At 37.8% G+C, this 20,953-nt stretch overlaps 1 protein-coding gene across 2 annotated transcripts in view; it reads left to right on the top strand.

The window, feature by feature from the left end:
• The window catches only part of LOC149569312 (RAD3-like DNA-binding helicase protein), a 266,529-nt gene that overhangs the window by 146,491 nt on the left and 99,085 nt on the right, over positions 1–20,953 (top strand). For both annotated transcript variants that reach the window (XM_089822038.1, XM_089822037.1), the window contains exon 21: positions 491–601. In XM_089822038.1, coding sequence (XP_089678164.1) covers positions 491–601 — 111 coding nt within the window. The remainder of the gene's footprint in view (positions 1–490; positions 602–20,953) is intronic.

The following is a 20,953-nucleotide window of genomic DNA, read 5'->3' as shown; positions in this document are numbered from 1 at the left end:
GATCCCTCACAGTTAAGCGTTGACCTGATGTAAATACTTATCTTTTCATCTATAATTCAAGATATTTCACAAAACAAAAAGGATTGTAAAATATAGCAAAGTAATGGCTACAGATATTGGCTTTCATGAGTGAACTGTGGAAATGGACTTTCTTATGACAGTATTTACATGTGTACTTATGGATCACATTGTCTATCCACTCTGATGATTGTGTAGTACATGTTTTCAATGTATGCTTTTGAATGGCACATGCGGAATACAACATTGACTGTAAATATTATTCATTATTCCTGTTGAAAGGAAATACTACAGTGCATTTCTTTTCTTATAGCATCTACTATGGAGTAACACTGCTTATTTGAATATGGGTCGACATTCTATGATACATTTGGACTTTTCATGATCTATTCACTATTTTTTGCACCCAATTTAAGTTTCATTTATATATTGAATGATTTAATCTGCTCTGGTACTGTCTTAATGTATACAGATGCTACAAAATTCAGTGTGGATACATTCTTGTCTTCGAGAAACGAAACTGACACACATATGGGGGATATTCCTTCTGGTCTTAACTCAAGTTTATCAGAACTAATGCCAGGTAAAACACAAAAACACATCCCATGTGCCATAACTGGAGTTGTGTAAGTGCTCTTTGGTTTAAATATACTAGGAATTTTAGTGGTTTAAACAAAATCATAATTTCTGATATTGGTCAAGCTTTTTGAGCATTAACTAATAAGAAGCTTTTTGTGCATTCTCTTGGTGAAGTACATGTATTTTATAGTTAGGACGGAATCACCTTTTTTATGTCTTTCTTAGGCTAGAGATGCTTTAGGCACCATTCCACCGCTGTTATTGAGGGCTTTTGTTTTACGTCTTGTTAATCAAATTTATTCAATTTTTAATATGATTCTTTTCTTTTGCTTTGCCTAACCAGTGGTTTGTTGGGAGTCACATATTTCAAATGTTGTTGTCTTCCAAGATTCCTGAGAATGTTTTCGGGAAACTATTAGTGAACTTAGTGTCTCTGTTGCTTTCAATTTTTTGGGCAATCTTTACTTTGATTGTAACTTTAGAAAGAGGTTTTTGTATAAATTTTTCTTCACGTGTCTCACAAAAATGGGTGAAGCTTGCCATTCTATGAATTCTATCTACCACTCGAAAAACTTGTTCCTGAACTTGGTAGTTTATGTACAAGTGCTTCTGAAATCAGTGGAGATGTGCTCCCATTGATGTTTTGGACTTGTTTGTGGCATGATGTTTATTTTGGTAGGTTTGTCTTTGTTTTTTTACTCGTTGCTTGTCACAATTGTCTGTTTACTTTTCTCTGTTTTTCTTATGTTTCTCATTTACCACACTGCCTTGAAGATATATCTTTTTAATGGATATTTTATGGAACACATGTTTTTAGGGGTTATTCTTCGAGACAATCATTGTCTTGATGTGAAGCAAAGCGACATTATCTAGGTATAATTGGACAGTGATTCATTTTGCCCAAGTATTGGAAATTTTTTAAAAAAATTAACTTTTTAGTATTTGGCTTGTGATTTTTATTTCTCAATTTTGTTTGTCTTGTTGAGATTGAGTATACAAGCCGAAGAGCATTATGCTTGGTATTGTTTTCTTGTATTGCACTTAAGAATTGGTTTATAATTCACAATGATCTTCGACCATTTATATCAATCTATGTTCAATAGATTTCCTAGGATGGGACAATGGGAGTTGAGAGAATGCATTCTATGATGGTAGGGAATGAGAGGCCTATTTTGTAATGACCCCTTTTTCTGGGACATTATAATTTTGTGTTGCTGGCACACTTCGCCTAGATTTCGGGGGTGAAAAAGTTCTTTACGGGTTTTAGTTCGAGATTTGGCCTAGACATTTCTATTTTTAGATCCATTAGAGCAGTTTTGGCAGGTTGTCCGGATGCTTACTTTTTTTAGTAAGAAAATAGAGTTTAGAATTCTTGGTATCTCAGTGTTGGTTTGGAAGTGTCTCGCCGAGAGCTTTCGAACAAGCTATTGCATGTGCTTATCTGAGTTCATTTGGTCAGTTATTTTGATGCTTGATGATTATATGGTTTATTGACTAAGTGACTTTTAAAGTTCATTTAACTTGTCACTTTATGTAAAAAAGGTATTATGTTCACTTAAGTGACTAAAGGACAAAAGGGTGCTTTATCCCACATTGCCTAAAAGGGCGTGCATGACATTGGGAAAAGTGATAAAGATACAATAGGCTCTGCATGGGGAGATATGAAGATTATAATATTTAAAAAAAAATATTATTCGAGGAGCTGGAAACAGTGGCTGGTTATCTCTTTGAGGATGCAAACCCTTGAAGAAATGTTTGGAGGTTGGACACAAACCTAGCCTTCTTACAGGTTTTATCTACATTTGTCAATTTGACTATTATTGCTGTTTATAAGATTGGATTTTTATTGGATTGTTGCGTGTTATTATATTGCTGTTGTATAATACAGTAACGCATTTAGCGGCTATTTGTGTTAATTGCTGGTTTATATATGTGCTTCTGAATATTGGAGGAATCAAACAAACCTTTTCGAGTTTTCTTGTATGCATATCTGCTGGTTACGAATCGATTAAAGTTCTGGAATTTATATCAAATATTGGTTTACTGTTCAATTTTAAATTTGTAAGTTTTATATCAAGGGTTTTTAGTAAATGTTTGGAAAGGGATATTATAGTGGTATCAGAGCTATAGGTCCTGCCATCTTGTGGGTTGAACAGGAAGAAAACACAACGAATATATGTCATTTATATGGAATCCTATTAGTTGCTTAATGTGATTGGATTTGTTTCCTGAGGACGAAAACTCTCATTGGAAATAAGAAATAAGAGGAGACTAGATGCCAACCTAGCTTCTCCCTAATAGCTCTTCAGATTGTGTGATTTCCTCAGAACTAGTCCATTGCATATCTCAGTATGGAAGGTCTGTGTTGTGAGGTTTTCACACCATCGCCCCAAAATTTTTGGGACCCCCTTTTTTTTTGATCGCCTCGGCAAATTTTTGAATTGTCCAATAATTTTGAGAATTTTGAGCCTTGGACACTATCGGGCCAGTGGGAGAAAGGTTAGATTTATTTTCACCCAGTTTCAACTTGATTTTCCAAAGCCACCAATTCTATCCTTAGGCCGAACATATTTCAAAGTTAATTCCAATTGGCAAGATAAAATTGTAAATTTTGCACTTAGACATTTTCTTTTGAAAATTTGGATATAATTGTACAAAATTGGATAATTTTCAAAAAATGAAAATTTTGTTAAATTTGGTCATTTGGAAAATCTTGATTATTTTTGGTGAAAAGGATTAATTTTTGTGATGGTGAAATAAAATTGCAAAAATCGATTTTTGGCTCTAGAAGCAATTTTATTTTATTTTTGTCAAAAAATTTATAATTGGCATAGCAGAATCGATTTGAGAAAAATTGCAAAAAATTGCCTTTAATAGATTGAAATTGCCTTGAAAACTTTTTGCCTTTAATGAAATTGGTAATTTAATATTGAAAAATGACTTTTGGTTAGCCAAAATACAATTTTAATGACGTATTAATTACTAAATCCTCATTAAATGGAAATATTTAACATCTCCAAGGCACCATTTAATTTCTTTTTGCAATTTAGAACTAATTGACAATTTTAAAAATTAATTTTCATCATGGCAAAATTAATTTTAGCTAAGTATTTAATTGTGGGCCATAGTTTTGCATTAATTATTGTTTTTCTTTCTCCCAGGGTCCAAGTTGGTCAGCTTGGGGGGAATAAGAAAGTTGGGTATAAGAGGAGGCCTCTCTCCCATTTCTTCCTTACTTCTCACTTGTCCTTCTCAAGTTGTTGGTGATTTTGCAAGAGCAAATTTGCACTTTTCTTGCTTGGCGAAATTTGTGAAAGCCGAAATTTGTGGGAGCCGAATTTTGTGGAGGCCGAAATTTGTGGGAGCCAAATTTTGTGGAGGGCGAATTTTGTGGTCGCTGAAATTTGTGGAAGATAAAATTCTGATTTTTTTCAAGACGCTGCGATTTTGGCCCTAGGTTGGGTAATTTTATTTGGAGGTGAATTGCATGATAAATTTATGATTTGCAAGGGATTTGAAATTCTTGAAGTCATATCCTAGGTTCCGAAAAGTCGCTATAAGATTATTGGTTAAGGTGAATTTTCATCATCTAGAGTTGCAAGGGGTCCTTAAGCTGACATCCATCTTTCGTTCTAGTCTAAGGATTGCTCCGTTTGGTTCTTCTTGCCTTCTGGTTCACCACTCTACCATCTTGTAATAGGGCGACGAGCATGGAGGATGGTAGTGCAAGTAGGAATCCCAAGCGGGCGAACACTAAGAAAGACAAAGAGGATATGATGCCCAAAACTTCCTTCTTCTCGAAAATGAAGAGAATAATCGACACCAATATCGCTGTAGTGGATATGATACGGATGAAGGACAAACTAAAGGAAGGACAATCCCCCTTGGCTATAGGTAGAGGTAATTTCAAATCATTTAGAGTTGTAAGGGGTCCTTAAGCTAACATCCATCTTTCGCTCTAGTCTAAGGATTGCTCTTCTTGGTTCTTCTTGCCTTCTGGTCCACCACTCTACCATTCCGTAATAGGGCGACAAGCATGGAGGATGGTAGTGCAAGTAAGAATCCCAAGCGGGCAAACACGAAGAAAGACAAAGAGGATATGATGCCCAAAATGCCCTTCTTCTCAAAAATGAGGCGAATAACCAATACCAATGGCGGTACCATAAAAGGATATACAAAAGGCAGTTGCACATCACAACCCAAGCGTCGACACTTCCATTTCAACCATGATGAGCAACGTTGAGGCGACACTTGATTTTGAGGATATCAGAGAAGAGGATGTCAATGAAACAGATTTTGGATCGAGATTGGATGAGCAGGGAAAGGTTGCCATCAGGAGGAAGCATTTGGGCACCCTTTTCTCTCTCAATGCTTTTATTGGATTTGAGAAAGAATATGAGAAGGATCACGAAAGGATACTACAAGCAGCAAGTGGCGTGGCGAAGTCAATGGAACTCAGGGCGAAGCACACACCTTGTCCTCCTATGGAAGGAGTTAACGAAAAGCTAGCTAAGTTCATTGCCTTAGCTACGAAGATGAAAGAAAAGGGAAGATTTATATTAGATCATTTGATGTAAGCTCAAGTGGCAATTTCACTTTCTTCTAGAATAGGACAAGTGTCTATTTCTGATTGGCCACCATTTTGGTGGCTTTTCATTGGTTGCCACTTTTTGCACTTTTTTCATTGGTCCATTGATGAGGTGGCAGCTTCTCATTGGCCGATGGGGTGGCAACCCTAATTAGGGTTTTGAGGATCCAATTTGGATTGTTGATCTTGTTTTGATCTCCACCGTCCGTTGTATTTCTGGCCCCTATAAAAGGCCATTTGGTCTCATTTGTAAAGGGATCGGAAAAATTGTTGCGAAGATAATACCAAAATTGCTCTCTTTTTCATTGTTGCAATTTGCATGTTGATTAAGAACATTGGGTGCTATTGCATGTTTTCTACTTCCACTTACATAGATTTTCTTTCAAGTTGTTGAAGCAAATTGCATTTGAAGTTGTTTAAGTGAAGTTAAAGTAGGTAGATAGTTGTATGGTAGCATTGGTAAATGTTTGATAGGGATCAATACTAGGCCACTAGCATCCTAGCGGTTGGTTGGGAAGCTTTGTGTGGTAAATTAGTTTATTATTCCTTCGAATCATTGCACCTGTGGAAGTGAGGCCGCTGGTCAGCTCTCATTAGGTTTGATCCCCGTCCATTTGCTAACCTTTCATTCATAGGAGTAGGAGTAGAATAGTGAGTAGTTGGGTAGTCGAAGCTTAGAGAGGGATGTTAGAAGGAGTAGGTCAAGCATTAGAACACATCCATTCACCTTCCACGACCATCGCTTTCCCATCAACATCACCATTGGGAGAAAAATCCTCCATCATCACTACCATCAACATTATTTGCCTCTGCACATTTCACAAACCGAGTCGTCATCTCCATCATTCCATCAAAGTCCAAGTCATCCTCGAATGAATAGCGTAAGGCCGCCTACATGATTATCAATGAATCACATTGATAAAACTAAGTGAGTATCCAACGGTGTAAGGAACATTGGAGCTATTGCTTATGTCTTCATGAGTAATAACTTTTCAAGAGAGGAGTTGCATGTTTGATATCCCATATTGAATATTCAAATCCTAATATGTTATGTAAGTGATACAAAACTCACATCAACAGTCTGCAGCGGCAGAATGAAGATGGTATTGGTTATTCTCCAAAGCAATACGTAGAGGTCAATTAGAGTATGAATTTGGTATAAGAAGTAAGTAGTTTATAAGTCAGCAAAGGCAGTGTTGTTTGTTGGTCAATTCAAATCCCTATATCCTTCCAGACGTGATTTCATTATATGTCGGGTTTAGCTAGACGTTACCTGTAGTCTTTGCCAAACAAGCGTGAGCAGTACATACTATAGCGGCAGCAACTCCTTTCTGTAAGGGACAAATTTGTATGCATGAACTCCTGGGCATCAAAGAAAGGATGGTGAAGAAGAACACCTACCGTGGCTGAACAGTCAAGGCAACAAACTTGCACTTGGTTTGAGTAAGAAAAATGAGAGTGGAATAAGAGTTCGGCCATGCTAAAGGAAGCTTAATCACATACTTTGTACCACAGAATGATGGTATCACAAAAGGTTAATATGACCACTGGCATTTGAAAGTCTGGACTTGCAGAGGGGGAAGATAACCCGAGGCCAAACCAGGCGAGGAATATCAACTAGTCAGCTGCGGATTCATAGTACTTCGGAAAACTAAGGATTGAAAGGTGATTGTTTCAAAAAGCTCAGCTACAGGACGTCAACTAGCAGAGTGGAGTTGGACGGCAAGAAGAAATGAAGGAGTCCATTCACAGCAGCAAGGTAATCTGAGTACCACTTTGCAGTTCAGTCGGATTTAATAGCAGAGTTTATCATAGAAGGATCATAGCAGATATAAGGTGATTGAGATAGCAGTCGGGTTGGCTTATACCTAATGCCCATACGTGAGAAAATTACCTGCAAAAATTGTTGGATGGGTTAATAACAGGAATACCTCCTTGAAGGCCCCGTGTCATGAAAGAGTGGTCACTTTGGGAGGTCATAAGAGTATAATAGCTGGAGTTAGAATGCCATTGCTATCCACCCAGTAATAGCTCCGTATTCCAAGCGCGGGAGTAACAGTGGAAATGTGTTGACTAAGAAGACATGTCAGGTTTAGCATGTGATAAGTTGCAGGCGACTTTGGAACCAGGATGGGAGCACTGGGAGTAATTTAGGGGTTGAACCTGGTCACTTTGGGAGGTCATAAGAGTATAATAGCTGGAGTTAGAATGCCATTGCCATCCACCCAGTAATAGCTCCATATTCCAAGCGCGGGAGTAACAGTGGAAATGTGTTGACTAAGAAGAACAGTCAGGTTTAGCATGTGATAAGTTGCAGGCAACTTTGGAACCAGGACGGGAGCACTGGGAGTAATTTAGGGGTTGAACCAGTCCTACCATTAAGATGCACTCCAGCAATATGACTAATCTTGCTTGCTACTAGAGTTACAGTTTCACATAAGGAATACTGTTGTTGAACCCATAAGTTCTTTTTGGGAGTTATATTTGGACAACTGGACTGTCATCAAAAGTCACCACCTGCTGTTACAGAAGGACAGGCCGACTTGCTGTGTATTGCAAATGAGGTTCAACAGTTGGAAAGCAGTATATAGAAGAGAGAATTTGTAATTTCAATTTCTATACATTGTTACATATTTCATATTCTGAAAAAAGCAGAAAGCATATATTTGAAAACACAAAAAATCCATTCTTCAACATACTTTGAGTGAGAGCCAACAGGGCTCATTGCAATGGTATCAGAGTGCTTTCCTGCCATCCTACAGGGTTGGAAATTTTGAGTTCCCATGCTTGATTTGAGAATGAGCAACACTCTTGCAAGTTATTTCAATCATGGACAAATACAAGAAATCCAGTAAGTATGAAAACCAGTTGAGCGGTGTGTCATGTTTCAGGAAATAAGCAGGTGCCCTGATAAATGAAATGGAGTAACTGAGGTTGTTAATGATTGTAGCCTCAATCAGATGATTCTAATCAATGAAATCATATGTTTGAGTTACCTATCGGCCTTAAACATTTGATGTCTATCCTACACTGTTATTATCATGGAGCATTAATATTATTGAAAATAAAATGCGTGTATATATATAGATAAAGGGACATGTGTCTACAGAAACATTTTCTTAATATTATATACATATATATTGAGAAGGTAACTTGGAACACACAGAAATTAAAGAAGTGCCATTACAAGTTACGACAGTAAATTAAAATATACATCTTTGAGATCTTTAGCATGGTATCAGAACAGGTCCCCTACCAGCCTGTAAGATTTCAACACAAAAGATCAACTCTTAGTTGCTGAGTTTGTGTAGACCCTGTGATTTCAATGCCCCTGGACATTCACGAGAATTGCTTCATCAGTCTCACCATTTGTATTAGGAAGAATATATCTGGAAATCAACAAATCTGAGTATTGGGGATAAAATATGTTTAAAGCATTCACCCAATCTTAGCAAATACAGTCACCCAGAAGTAGAATAAACGTCATCAGGTACAAAAGAATGGAACACACATCATTGACAGAATGGTGTAGTTTAATCCAGTCAGTGACAGCAAAGGAAGAATCTTCATTGAATAAGAAAGTGTACAATGCTTGCTTACGGGGATAGATATCTCTAGTCATTCGTATTTAATATTTTGGGATAAAATATATTGGATTAGTATGAGAAACATAGCACCTATGAGTATAATCTTGTGAATTAATACAGAGTTTTAAATTGATATGGTCATCTTCATCCCAAGTTGAGAAGAAAAAAACTGAATGACATTGAACTAATATCTGGGTTGCGATCAGGGATGGAGAAATTAAGAAATTCATATGAAATTCTTTTTTTCTGTTATAGATGAATCTATCAAAAGGGCAAATGAGATACAACTCAGTGAATCCATAAAGGTAGCGATAATCACATTACACCAATATGGAGTATTCTATTATACTTAGAAAATCATTCCAACTGAAGGAAATATAGAAAAGAAGAAGCGGTTATAACACAAAAAATACAGTCAGAGAGAAGTCTACGGAGAGAGGCCCTAAACACCATCTACAGACACTATTCTACAGAAGGCAATGCTTCTTATACTCCTCCTGCTTGTACGGAACATACAGGGGTGTGGATTATTATGGGGAGATTGTGTTACCTGCATGAGATTGCATTCAACCATTTAGCAAATGGTCACGGGACGTAAGATGGACCACGAAGGGCACTCGATATATATCTGGAGAGTATTCTGCAGGAAAATATAACCTGCAAATGGTACTTGTCTCCATCAAAAGCAGCAGGCAATTCCTAATGAAGATATTTGATAAACGAATGAAGATTACATTTCAATAAAAACAGCAATATCGGGAGTGAATAGGAAATAACAAACAAGTAAATGTATTAATCACTCTTCAAATTAAAGAAATAAAGGGAAGCATATACGAGAGTGACTATTTGAAACAATGCAAGAAACAGATTGGAGGGATAGGATGACGTGGGGAATAGGAAGAACGAATTGGCAAAAAAAACTTGTTTGGCCATCACTGGGAATATCAAATTGGGATCAGACATAATCAGTGATAACTAGTATTATTGTCGAGGGTATCAATAGATTCATTTGGGAAAGATTCTCAACACTTGGGCATACCTTTTCATTCTAAGTTCACGAAACACCCTGACTCACTAGTCAACACATGGATAAACAAACATACTTAGGCAGGAATGGGAAATAATATAATCAAATATTTAACATTATAAGAATTGAATTCTTCAATAAAGATTTGCATTGCCATTTGTGATCAAGATGGAAATTTAGGGATAGTGGTTATCGATACAAGTAAGAAAACTGTGATGATAATATTGTTATCCTTTTGACCTATCAGTTCAAAAAGAAAGGTCATACTACTGAAGTGATTTATTCCCAAATTATGGATTACATTTTATGAGAAAAAGCATTACCCAAAAAACAACATAGAAAACAAGTACTACATGTTTTTCTGAAAATGTAATTTCATTTTTTAAATCTCTATAGTGTTTCACACAAGCCGTGAAACTAACTAGTAAGAAAAAATGAGTCAGAACCTCATATTTACAATATAAATGCAAGTACAAAAAGAAATAACATAAAAGCAAAAGGGTTCATAGGTGCCAGCCATTGCTTGGAATGACTGGCTTGTTGCTGGTTTCCCACACGCTCGCTTCTGTTGTCCTGTCTTTCCATGCTCCTGTTTCAGATCCTGCAGATGCAAAAAATGAGCCAAATCAAAATGATCTAAGCAATGACCAACAAGCTCACCCTTTGCCCCGCACATGCATTTGCATCTAAATAATCGCAAAAAAATCCCGATCTATTTTTTCCTAACATGTTTGTTTCCTGTGCAGCATCCAATCTTTTAACAAGTAAGCGGATATAACCGTAGGCTCCCACAAGGGTTATTGAGCCCGGCATGCTTAGAAGAGATTGAAGCAATAGAGCTGATCAGAAGTATAATAAGGATATCAAAGGGATGTTTTCATGTATGAAACCTTTTATCCTTAATATAAACAAATGCTTCAACAAGTTATTCAATAAAGAAAAAGGGGATGGTATTTTCCAAGTGTTTAAGTGACAGATTTACATCAGTCTGAAACCTTACAGTTAGCTGCAATATTTTGCCAAACAGTTATGGATTCATCCTTGTTCAGAATCAACTTGGAAATGAAATATATTCATGGTAACAAACAGGAAATCAGAAATTTAAAGATCAAGTGCAACCAATGAAATTAGATGCTTTTCACACAATGCAAAAAGGGAAAAGCCTAAGAGGAAAGCAGGTTTGCAGCGTACCTAAAGGATTAGTTGGCAATGTGGAAAATGTACTTGTAACTTGTGATGTAGGCCAGTTTAATAACAAGGTGGCAGAGTTAGTTAACACATTGATTTTGCAATGTGCTGATGAAAACTCAACACAAATTTGGCAAAAGAGACTCCAAGGTTCTATTACAGAGCATCAGATTCTGCTGCTGTAACCATGGTTGAGGAGATTCCCAACAGTCAAGAAAATGATGCTCATTAGTCCACAGAAGATATTGAAGTAAGTGATCCTTCTAAGAGGGAAAATGTTTTCTTGACTGGAGTACTTGATGAAATAAAGGTTACAGGTGATAACAATACACTCATGGACATCTGTGCAAAATATAAAACATTAAAGCAAGCAACTCCATGAATATGCAATCTAGCAGAGACCAGACATGTAGTTTAAATCCTAACAGATTTCCTTGTGCAGAATAATCTTTGGTAAACTCATTTTAAGCAAATATATCTGAAAATGGATGATTAATACCATAATGTGAGAAGCATGCTGCATAATTGTAAATGAGTCATACCGAATTTGAGAGGGATATAAACAACTTCTGAAGGAAACAAAAGAGACAGAAGTAAAGACAGAAAAAGCCTTTTCAAGCTCCAGCAAGCGAAAATGTTATGGAAGTTACAAATCTGCATCAAGAAAATTTGGAAAAGAGGCTTTTAATTCTTTTCCTTGGATCAAAAAACACATTGACAACAAAAATATTCAAGGAAAATGTGTCTACTTCCTTTAACTCAAGCTCAAGTGATAAGGAGATGATGGAATTAAAATATTAAGCAAATCTTTTGAAAAACTATCTGAAATGTCAAAAGAACCTCCAAAATCATGTAAGATTCACCCTCTAGAATAATATGGCATTGATTTTCAACTCCAGATACGTCTAGAAATGACAAAATGACAAAAGCTACAGCCACGAAATATCATGGAAATGAAGGAGAAAACCCACATGGATATGGGTGAAATACAACAATGCTTGCACAGAAGAACATTAATGCTGGTTTGTTCTTACCCAGCTAGAAGTTCGGCAGCAGCCGAATACCAAATTTACAAACATTAATGGCGTTTCCAGAGTGCACGAATTTGCTAAGGAAATGATAACAATTAAAAATTCATTCAAATTCCAGCAAATGAAATGATATATCAAGTGCAAAGAGCCGTCAATGTTGCAAATGAAGATGAAAAAATCAGATAAAGAGAAAACAGTAGCAGTCGGTTTCAAAAAGAAATAGCCACGATGAGCTCACTTTGAATCATGAGCCGTAAGAAACTCGCCCAAGAAATAAATGAATGCTGAGGAAGGGAAAAACGCGGTTCCTGTTCCAGATTTAGCACATAGTAGCAAAATAACAAATCATGCAAAAAATTACCAAGACATGTAAGAATTTGCCTAGGGCAAAATTCACCCAGGAACTAAGAACTCAAACACAAGCACATAGTAGACCAGAGAGAGAGAGAGTATGATTAGAATGACAATGTATTCAATATGTCATAATTCATGCAATGTTTCATGCAATGTAATGTCATGTAAATGTACACTAGGAGTGCCTGTATATAAAGGCCTCTGAGATACATCTAGAATGCATTGTAATCAGCTACATGATAAGTCATACAACCAAGCACATGTCCAGTAGATATGGGTTATCCTCCATTAAGCACGGAAGTAAGTGTGGTGATGAGAGGATAAGCCTACAAGGGTGTGACACGCAAAACAGTGTTGTAGACACCATGTGCTAAAATAGAGTTGCGTACTCTTGTGTTGTCTACATGACAACTCAACAAGGTGTGCAAACTCCTAAGTGTCTCACAAATAAAAATAATAAAATAATGCAAAATAATTAAATAATGCATAAACCTAAGTAAACTTAAGTAAGTGTAATAAGTAAATACTTATTTACACCAACACCCCCCCTTAAGTGCAACTTAGGGCAATGCCCTTTAGCTTACAAACTAGGATGAAGATGCATAATGGGTCTTGGCTGCTAGGCCATGTTAGGTACCCATGTACATAATGCAAATCTCCCACAAAGCGGGGAAAGAGGGAAAACCTCATGGGGAAAACCCTCCCCCAAAAAGAGAGATAAGTAAGGATCGATGGATGGAGTAATCAAGACCCCCCTATTACGACATACATCCAGTATATACAAAAGAGAATGAGAGAAGGAAGAGAGATGTATAGGCTCCCCCCCCAAAAGAAGAATGCTAACAAGTGAAAGCTGCTCCGATGAAGGAGCTGGTCCAAGAATGCAGAATGGTGTTCCTCCCCTTAGGAAGAAACAAAGGCAAAGGTACACTCCTGAAGATGTGTGCTGGCCCTGAAACTTGCTCAAGTATCCCTGTACCGATGCTGAAGTTCACCGTTTCCAACTGTGCTGAAAAGAATGAATGCAGATCTAGCAAGGATGTCTGTTGAAACTGTTCCACTGAACCATCTGTCTCCTCAACTGACAAAGAGACCTCCACTAATTGCTGTTCATAAGGATCCACAATCACACCAACCTGTATAGATTGATCATGTAGAGAATGGACATGAGGGTCAGAGTGAGCCCTCGCAACAACTGTAGAAGGATCATCATCAATGAGAAGATGTAAGTCCTCAAGTCTGTCTCTCAAGTCAACTGAAGCCGTAGGTGGAAGACGAGATGTACCATGATGTGTTGGACCTTTCACTGTGGCAATATAAGCATGTGGACTAGACTGATGTGACCTCTCACTGCAACTGTCGATAGAACCCCACGTGTCTGAACCTGTTGAAGCACTATCGTTGGTGTCACTATCAGTTTCCACTGTGTATAATGTGCGGAGAGGAGTAGAGGATAAGCTTGGTGAACTTTCCTCAAAATGAACATCCTTCTCCACAAAAATCTCACGTGTCTCTGGATCCATCAGTTTGTAAGTCTTCACATTGTCTTCATAACCGATAAAGGTACAAGGCCTAGGTGTCGGTGCCTTGCAACTCTTGGAAGATAGGTTTGCCCATGCTGGACAACCGAAGACTCCAAGGTGACTCCCAACTAGTTTTCTGCCGCACCATGCCTCAAAAGGAGTCTTGCCATCTAAGGCTGGATGAGGAGACCTGTTAAGTATGTGTGTAGCACTGCTAATGGCTTCAACTTCAAGTGTAGGATCAAGAGACTTGGCCTTTATCATGCAACTTGCCATGGTCTTGAGAGTCCTAATCCTCATAGCTGCAACATCTGTCTTGTGCGCACTAAATGCTGGTGAATTCTGAAGATCAATCCCCTCAATTTTGCAAAAGTTCTTAAGTCTTCTGTCAACATATTTGTTCTCATTGTCCACCCTTAGTACCTTGATGGCTTTCCTTGACTTGTGTTCAACACGAGTCTTGAAATCTTGAAGCTTATGAACCACTTCATTCTTATGATGAAGGAAGAAGACCCAAGTGAATCTTGAAAAATCATCAACAAATGTGAGTATGTAGCGGCCTTGGCTGACTGAAGTCACTACAAAGGGTCCTGCTAACACCATGTGAACTAGCTGAAGAACAATTGGAGCTCGAGAAGATTTCCCTTTATCATACTTCTCCTTGAGATGCATATCCACTGAACCAGAGGAACATTCTCCCTTAGAAAAGCTGATATTAGGTAGACCTTTGACCATGTGTTTTGAGCAAAGTTGCTAAAGAGAGTGGAAGTCAAGGTGACCAAACCACTCATGCCATAAGTTGATATGTGAAGTAGAGTGAGTTAACAAGGCTTGAGAAGGACTCTTAGGTACAAAGTGGGAGAAGGAATAAAGCCTCTTGTCATCATTAACTTTCCCCACTGCTACCAATGAATCATCTTTGAGACTTCGCACCATCACTGAATCTGGAAGGGACTCAACTTTATGACCATCTCCAAGGTGAGTGATTTGGTAAACTGATAGGAGATTGGAACTTAGATTTGGAACATAGAGAACATCTTTGAATTCCCCATCTTCCATTTCCACATGTCCTTTCCCTTCAACTTCCATTTTAGCATCATCTCCCACAAAGATGTGTGATACCTTTGACTGCTTCAATGAAGAAAAGTCTTCCTTTGAAGAACCCATGTGGTAAGAGACACCTGAGTCAAGTATCCATTTCGAAGAACTTGTGTTTGCCATAAGTGCTCGACCTTTACCTTTTGAAGAGGTTGGAGTAGAATCCTTGGAAGTACCTGGCACTTGAATCTTGTTCTTCTTGAGTAGATTTTCTAACTCATCGATTCTTTTTGTCTTGCAATGATGCTCGTCATGATTTGGCTTTTTGCAGTATGCGCAAAAGAGTTTGTCCTTCTTTTCATTACTTCCCTTTTTGTTTGAAGAAGAACCGCCTTGATGAGAGGAGGATTGTTGTGTCTCAGATTGTGTTTTTTGCTTCCACTGCTTCTTCTTTTTGTTGCTTTCCCCCCTTGACTAGATTTGTGATCATCACTAGCCACCAAGGCTTTTGTCTTAGATGACTTGAGAAGTCCAAAATCGACCAAGTGAGATTGTTCAACAATCAACACGTCTGCAAATGCATCAAAGGAAGGCTTCTGGTAAGCAGATCCCATGGTCAACTTGTGAGTATTAAAACTCGAAACAAAGTTGGCGTACTCAGAAGGTAGCCTCTTAAGGATGTGATGAATCAACCTGTCATCCTTCATGGGATTTCCACAATCTTTCAAAAGTGCCCTATACTCATTGACTTTAATGATGTAATCCTGAATTGTGTCATAATTCTTAGGATCCAAGAGAAGTAGATCATCCTCAATTTGAAATCCCTTTTCTTCATCCACTTTACCATACAACTATTCAAGTTTATCCCAAGCTTCTTTAGAGTTTGAACAATTTTTAATGTGAAAGAGAAGATCCCCTTGTACACAACTCGTAATAACACCTAAAGCCTGTCGGTCTTGATTTTGCCAATCAATGAGTTCTTTAGCATCAGTAGGTTTGGTAATTGTACCATCAACATAAAGACTATATCCTTTTTCCATTAATCTACTCCATGCAATATCTTTCCATGTAGAATAGTTGCGTGAAGTTAGAGGACATTTAAAACCCATGATGCAGTAAATGAAAAGAGCACAAAATAGAGACACAAAAAAAAAGTGCACACCCCCCCCCTTTTCACTCAATCAAACCCCACCCCCCCAAAAAAGATGCTGTTGGCACTTTATAAGTAGTGCATTTACAATGGGCCACTTGTCAAAATGAACCAAGTGGACTTTCGGAGTTTGCTTTTACAACTGCCTTATGAGGCTTAAATCTGTCACTTAAGCATTGTAGCTCAGATTTAAAACAATTCTGAAAAAGAATCAAAGCTTTACAATGCCAAAGAAGGCCTAGTTCTGAAAGTGAGAAATTGGTCCACACAACCCTAGAATCTGACTTGAGATCTGGAAAGTAAATGAAAAAATACGCACTTTCAAAAAAAACGGAACTTGAAAAAGTGACCAGATGTGCCCGTACGGAGCTTCTGAACTTACAAAACGCAGGATCATGCAGGTACAGTTGCCAAAAAATGTAATTTTTGCAAAATTTGTGTACCAAAACCAGAAAACAACACCACCTTTGGAAAATTTAGGAAATTCTACCTGATTTCAAAAAACATTGCACCTAAATTGGAGTCTGGATGTTCGAGATACGGGCTCGCAAAGTTAGGGTGCCAAACTGAAAAGCAATCTGAAGAGGGGTCTGGAAGAGAAACTGCGAGTCTAAATTTGACGGTCAAATGGTCGTCGCTGCATTTATAAAAGGCTTGGGAATGACGGTCAAACGACCGTCAAATTTAACCTAGCCTTTTCCTGACATCAACAAAAAAGTCACGCACTGGGATGACGTGGCAGATGAGTTGTCTGTCCGTACTGTACGATATCACACGTGTCTGGCCGTATGATGATGTGCCAACTGTCCGAGTTCCACGTGTTAACGTGGCAGTCTCGGTTGATATGTACATGTGGCACTACGCAGTTTCAAGGGTTGACAGGGCAGGTTTGCCGCGTGGCAGCTTCGGATTCGATCGCGTGTCCATGTCAGGTGCTGTGCGGGAATTGTGAAACCGCGTGCCTGAGTGAATAACAGGAGTGCCGGAATATGGACGCGGGCTGGAAACAACAAACTTGCCGGAGATTTTCGTCACTGCCGGGAATGAAAATTAATGCCGGATCTCTGCGAGCGAGAGGACGGGAAGTCGGGAGTACAGTCGCTGTAAAAACTTAACTACCGGGAACGTGAATGTCAGAAAGCTAACGTGCAGGCAGTTGCCGAGAAATGCACGCGCGGGCAGCCCGGAATCTACTGCGACGCCAGAGTTCGGAAATGGGCCGAGCTTGGGGATTAATAATCCCACATGTAGCAGGCGTAGGAACTTTGCACTGTTTAAATATATAACTCCGCAATAGCAATTACAAAGGTGTCGTGACCGAGATGTTTATGCCGGACTGTTTGGAAAATGCTGGATTAAATGAGGGTCCGGCTCGATTCGTGGCAATTTAGCAGTACGACCCGATCAGGATTTGATTAAGATGCCCACCAAATAAATAAATATACCCTGCAACAAGGGAATATTCCACACGCAGGGCCGAGAGCTGACAGCTCGGTACTTGCTAAAATTTTCTCTACAACCAGCCCATAAGGCTAAAAAATTTCAAAAAAATACAGTCGAAAAATGCAGAGAACACAGAGAACAAAGAATTTAAAATTACAGATCCGAAAATTAAATCAAAGATTTGAAAATAATGACCATACCCATATTGCAAATCGAGGCCTCCGGGTTTCGATTTGCAAAATTTTTTTGCCTCACGGTCGACTTAGGGCCAAGGTAGCCAAGTTTACAGTCGATTTTCACCGGTTCAGCGTTTCGGACGCAATGGCGAGGTCAGATCTGGCTCTAGACGCTCCCAATTTCTGCAGCACTCCAAATTAGGGTTGAGGTAATGAAGCAAGTGTGGTCTCGAACGGCTATGTGATGAGAAAATCTCCAAGTTGCTTTGATACCATGTAAGAATTTGCCTAAGGGCAAAATTCACCCAGGAACTAAGAACTCAAGCACAAGCACACAGTAGACCAAAGAGAGAGAGTATGATCAGAATGACAATGTATTCAATATGTCATAATTCATGCAATGTAATGTCATGTAAAAGTACACTAGGAGTGCTTGTATATAAAGGCCTCTGAGATACATCTAGAATGCATCGTAATCAACTACATGATAAGTCACACAACCAAGCACATGTCCAGTAGATATGGGTTATCCTCCATTAAGCACGAAAGTAAGTGCGGTGATGAGAGGATAAGCCTACAAGGGTGTGACACGCAAAACAGTGTTGTAGACACCATGTGCTAAAATAGAGTTGCGTACTCCTGTGTTGTCTACATGACAACTCAACAAGGTGTGCAAACTCCTAAGTGTCTCACAAATAAAAATAATAAAATAATGCAAAATAATTAAATAATGCATAAACCTAAGTAAACTTAAGTATATGTAATAAGTAAATACTTATTTACACCAACAAGACAAAACAAGAGTATTCAGCTGCTGAACCTTGCGTATCTCCATCTCATGGAAATGTGCTGCAATATTTTCCTCAAACCCTAGCCGAGGAAGCTTCTCTATCTTTTATGAAAGACAAAATGAGTTGAGTTTTGCAACTCGATATTGATAAAATGTGCCCCCAAGTCGAATTTCATAAGTTTTGAAATCCGAGGAATTTGGATGGGATTTTTATCTATTTTAGCCAAGTCTTTGTTTTTGCCGTGTGGGGAGGTTTTTAATACCTTAGTCCTAGGAATTATCATAAGTCGTGTCTTTTAATGTATTATCACATTGTAAAAACAAACTATTTAATGGTATTTATAAACCATTTAAATATGTTTGTCATTTTTTTAAATGCATTAAAAGATAAAAGGACATGTGTATTTTGGTTCTATTGAGATGTTGTGAATCATGAGTCAGTTTGAAGACATATTGAGGGGATATAGGAGACTATAGGTCGAATTTGACCTGGTCTTGTCAGTTAAGAAGTCTTCATGGCCAGTTGGAGTGTTTTGTGGACAGTTTAGAGTGAGTCATAAGGGTGTTTATGACTTAGTGGATATTTTTCAGGGGTGGAACTTTATTGTCGAAGTTTCTAGGCTTTTTTTTGGCATTTGACCCTAGGGGTTGTTGGAGATGTTTCAAGTGAGTTTTGAACTCATTTTAGTTCAGTTCTGATTAGTGATTTGAGAGGACTTAGTGATTGTCATTTCTTTATCCTTAGTCTTTTGGCATCATTTTCTCTGTAACTCATTTTCATTGAAAAACAATATATTCAACAAGTCTTATTCCATTTGCAGAGTTCTTCATCCTACTCATTATTGCATTTAGTATGTCATGTGATTGATGAAACACGAAATACAGATTTTTTTCTTTTAAAGCATTTTGTTTTGTAGTTTCTGTCTCACTTACCTTCATCTTTCTGCAAGTGACTTTTAGTGTAGGTTATTAATTGTGTTGTAGAGGTGTTTTGAATGCTAACTTGTGAAAATCATCTTTCCTTAATAGTGTTTGCATCATTCATACCTGTTAATGAAATATTTATGCAAAAAAAGTCCATAATAAGTTGTGACTTTTCTTTCTTTGCATTTGAGATTAAGTATCTTTACAAAGCTGTTCACCTTTGTTTAAGGTTTAGTTTTAGTTTTCAAGTTCATCTTTCTTGTTAAGCTATCTTCTTTCTCCCCTTTTCCTAGAAAATCAATAGTTTTGCAGTGTGAGAAAGCTAGGAGCCGGCCTATGCGGAGATTCACTTCTTCTATAGTTCACCCACAGCTTAGAAGTGTTTCCATTGTTCTCTTGAAATGTTAAATTATTGTCAACTTTAATGAGGGTGTAATTTCAAGAGATGACAAATATCATAGCAACCTCCAATATCGATGGATGATAGTTTAATAACTATTCATGTGATCAGATTATGGATTTATTAAGTTGAAGTGGTTATGAGATTAATGTGAGGGATCCCAAAAGTAACTTGACTGTTTGGCCTTTGTCTTTATATGACATTAATGTGAGGGATCCCAAGGCTCTCTGCAATGGAAGCATGGTTTCCTCTTCTTGAGGTCATTAAGTTACTTGCTGTCCAACCTATTTTAATCATTTTGTGGCTTATGCAATTCCCTTTGCAGGACCTCAATCAAAGTGAAAGGAATCTCTAACCCTACTTGTTTCAACTAAAATATGTGACCTAGGGCAAAGTTCAGGCATTTGTAATTTGGGGGCATTATAGTGATACCCAGAAAAGACCTGGGGTTGTGTATCTGTGTATCACTGGCATTACTATTAACTATTTGTTAGTTTTCTTTCTTTTGAATTTTTTTTAAAGCATTTAGGGTTCACTTTTAATTTATCATTATGGAGGCAATGTTTCCACACTTCACTTCTATAGATTACTGCAAGGTGTTCTTAATCAAAGATTGTTCATTTCTTGTTCAAGGTACTTTTTTCAGTCTGGTTATTATGTTTCATCATCCTTTCTTCACTGATATCCATGTAGGTTGTGACTGGTTTCAATGCAACATTAATCTTGCTTTTTTGAATTAGCATTTTGTTTCAAGGGTACATTGTTAAATTTGTATTGTAATTCTAGTTTTGCTAATTCCCCTGGATTTCCTCATAGGGCTTATCCATATGAGAGAACCTATACAGACAAACTTTGTTTTCCAAGAAGTTGAATCTGTGGCATTTGGTTTAGGCTTCCTTGGTCTTCTAAGTTTCATTGCAGTTTTTAATTTTTTGTGCTATTCTGCATTATTGTTGAATATTGGTTTATCATCCAGTAATACTCTTTCTTCTCTTTTGTCTAGATTCTCACTTGACGAAGAGTAATATGTTTCAAACACCACATCTGTTTAGTGGATTACAGTTTTTCAAGTTGATTGTTATCTAATTACTTGTTTTCAGTTCTGATCAATTGTTAAGGTCCTCTAAAGAAGGCTTT

Source organism: Cupressus sempervirens, chromosome 3 (assembly GCF_028749045.1).
Source record: "Cupressus sempervirens isolate cs-2001-9-10 chromosome 3, ASM2874904v1, whole genome shotgun sequence".
Lineage (NCBI taxonomy): Eukaryota > Viridiplantae > Streptophyta > Pinopsida > Cupressales > Cupressaceae > Cupressus > Cupressus sempervirens.
Note: the sequence above shows the minus strand (reverse complement) of the source record. Positions and strands in the feature narration are given on the sequence as shown.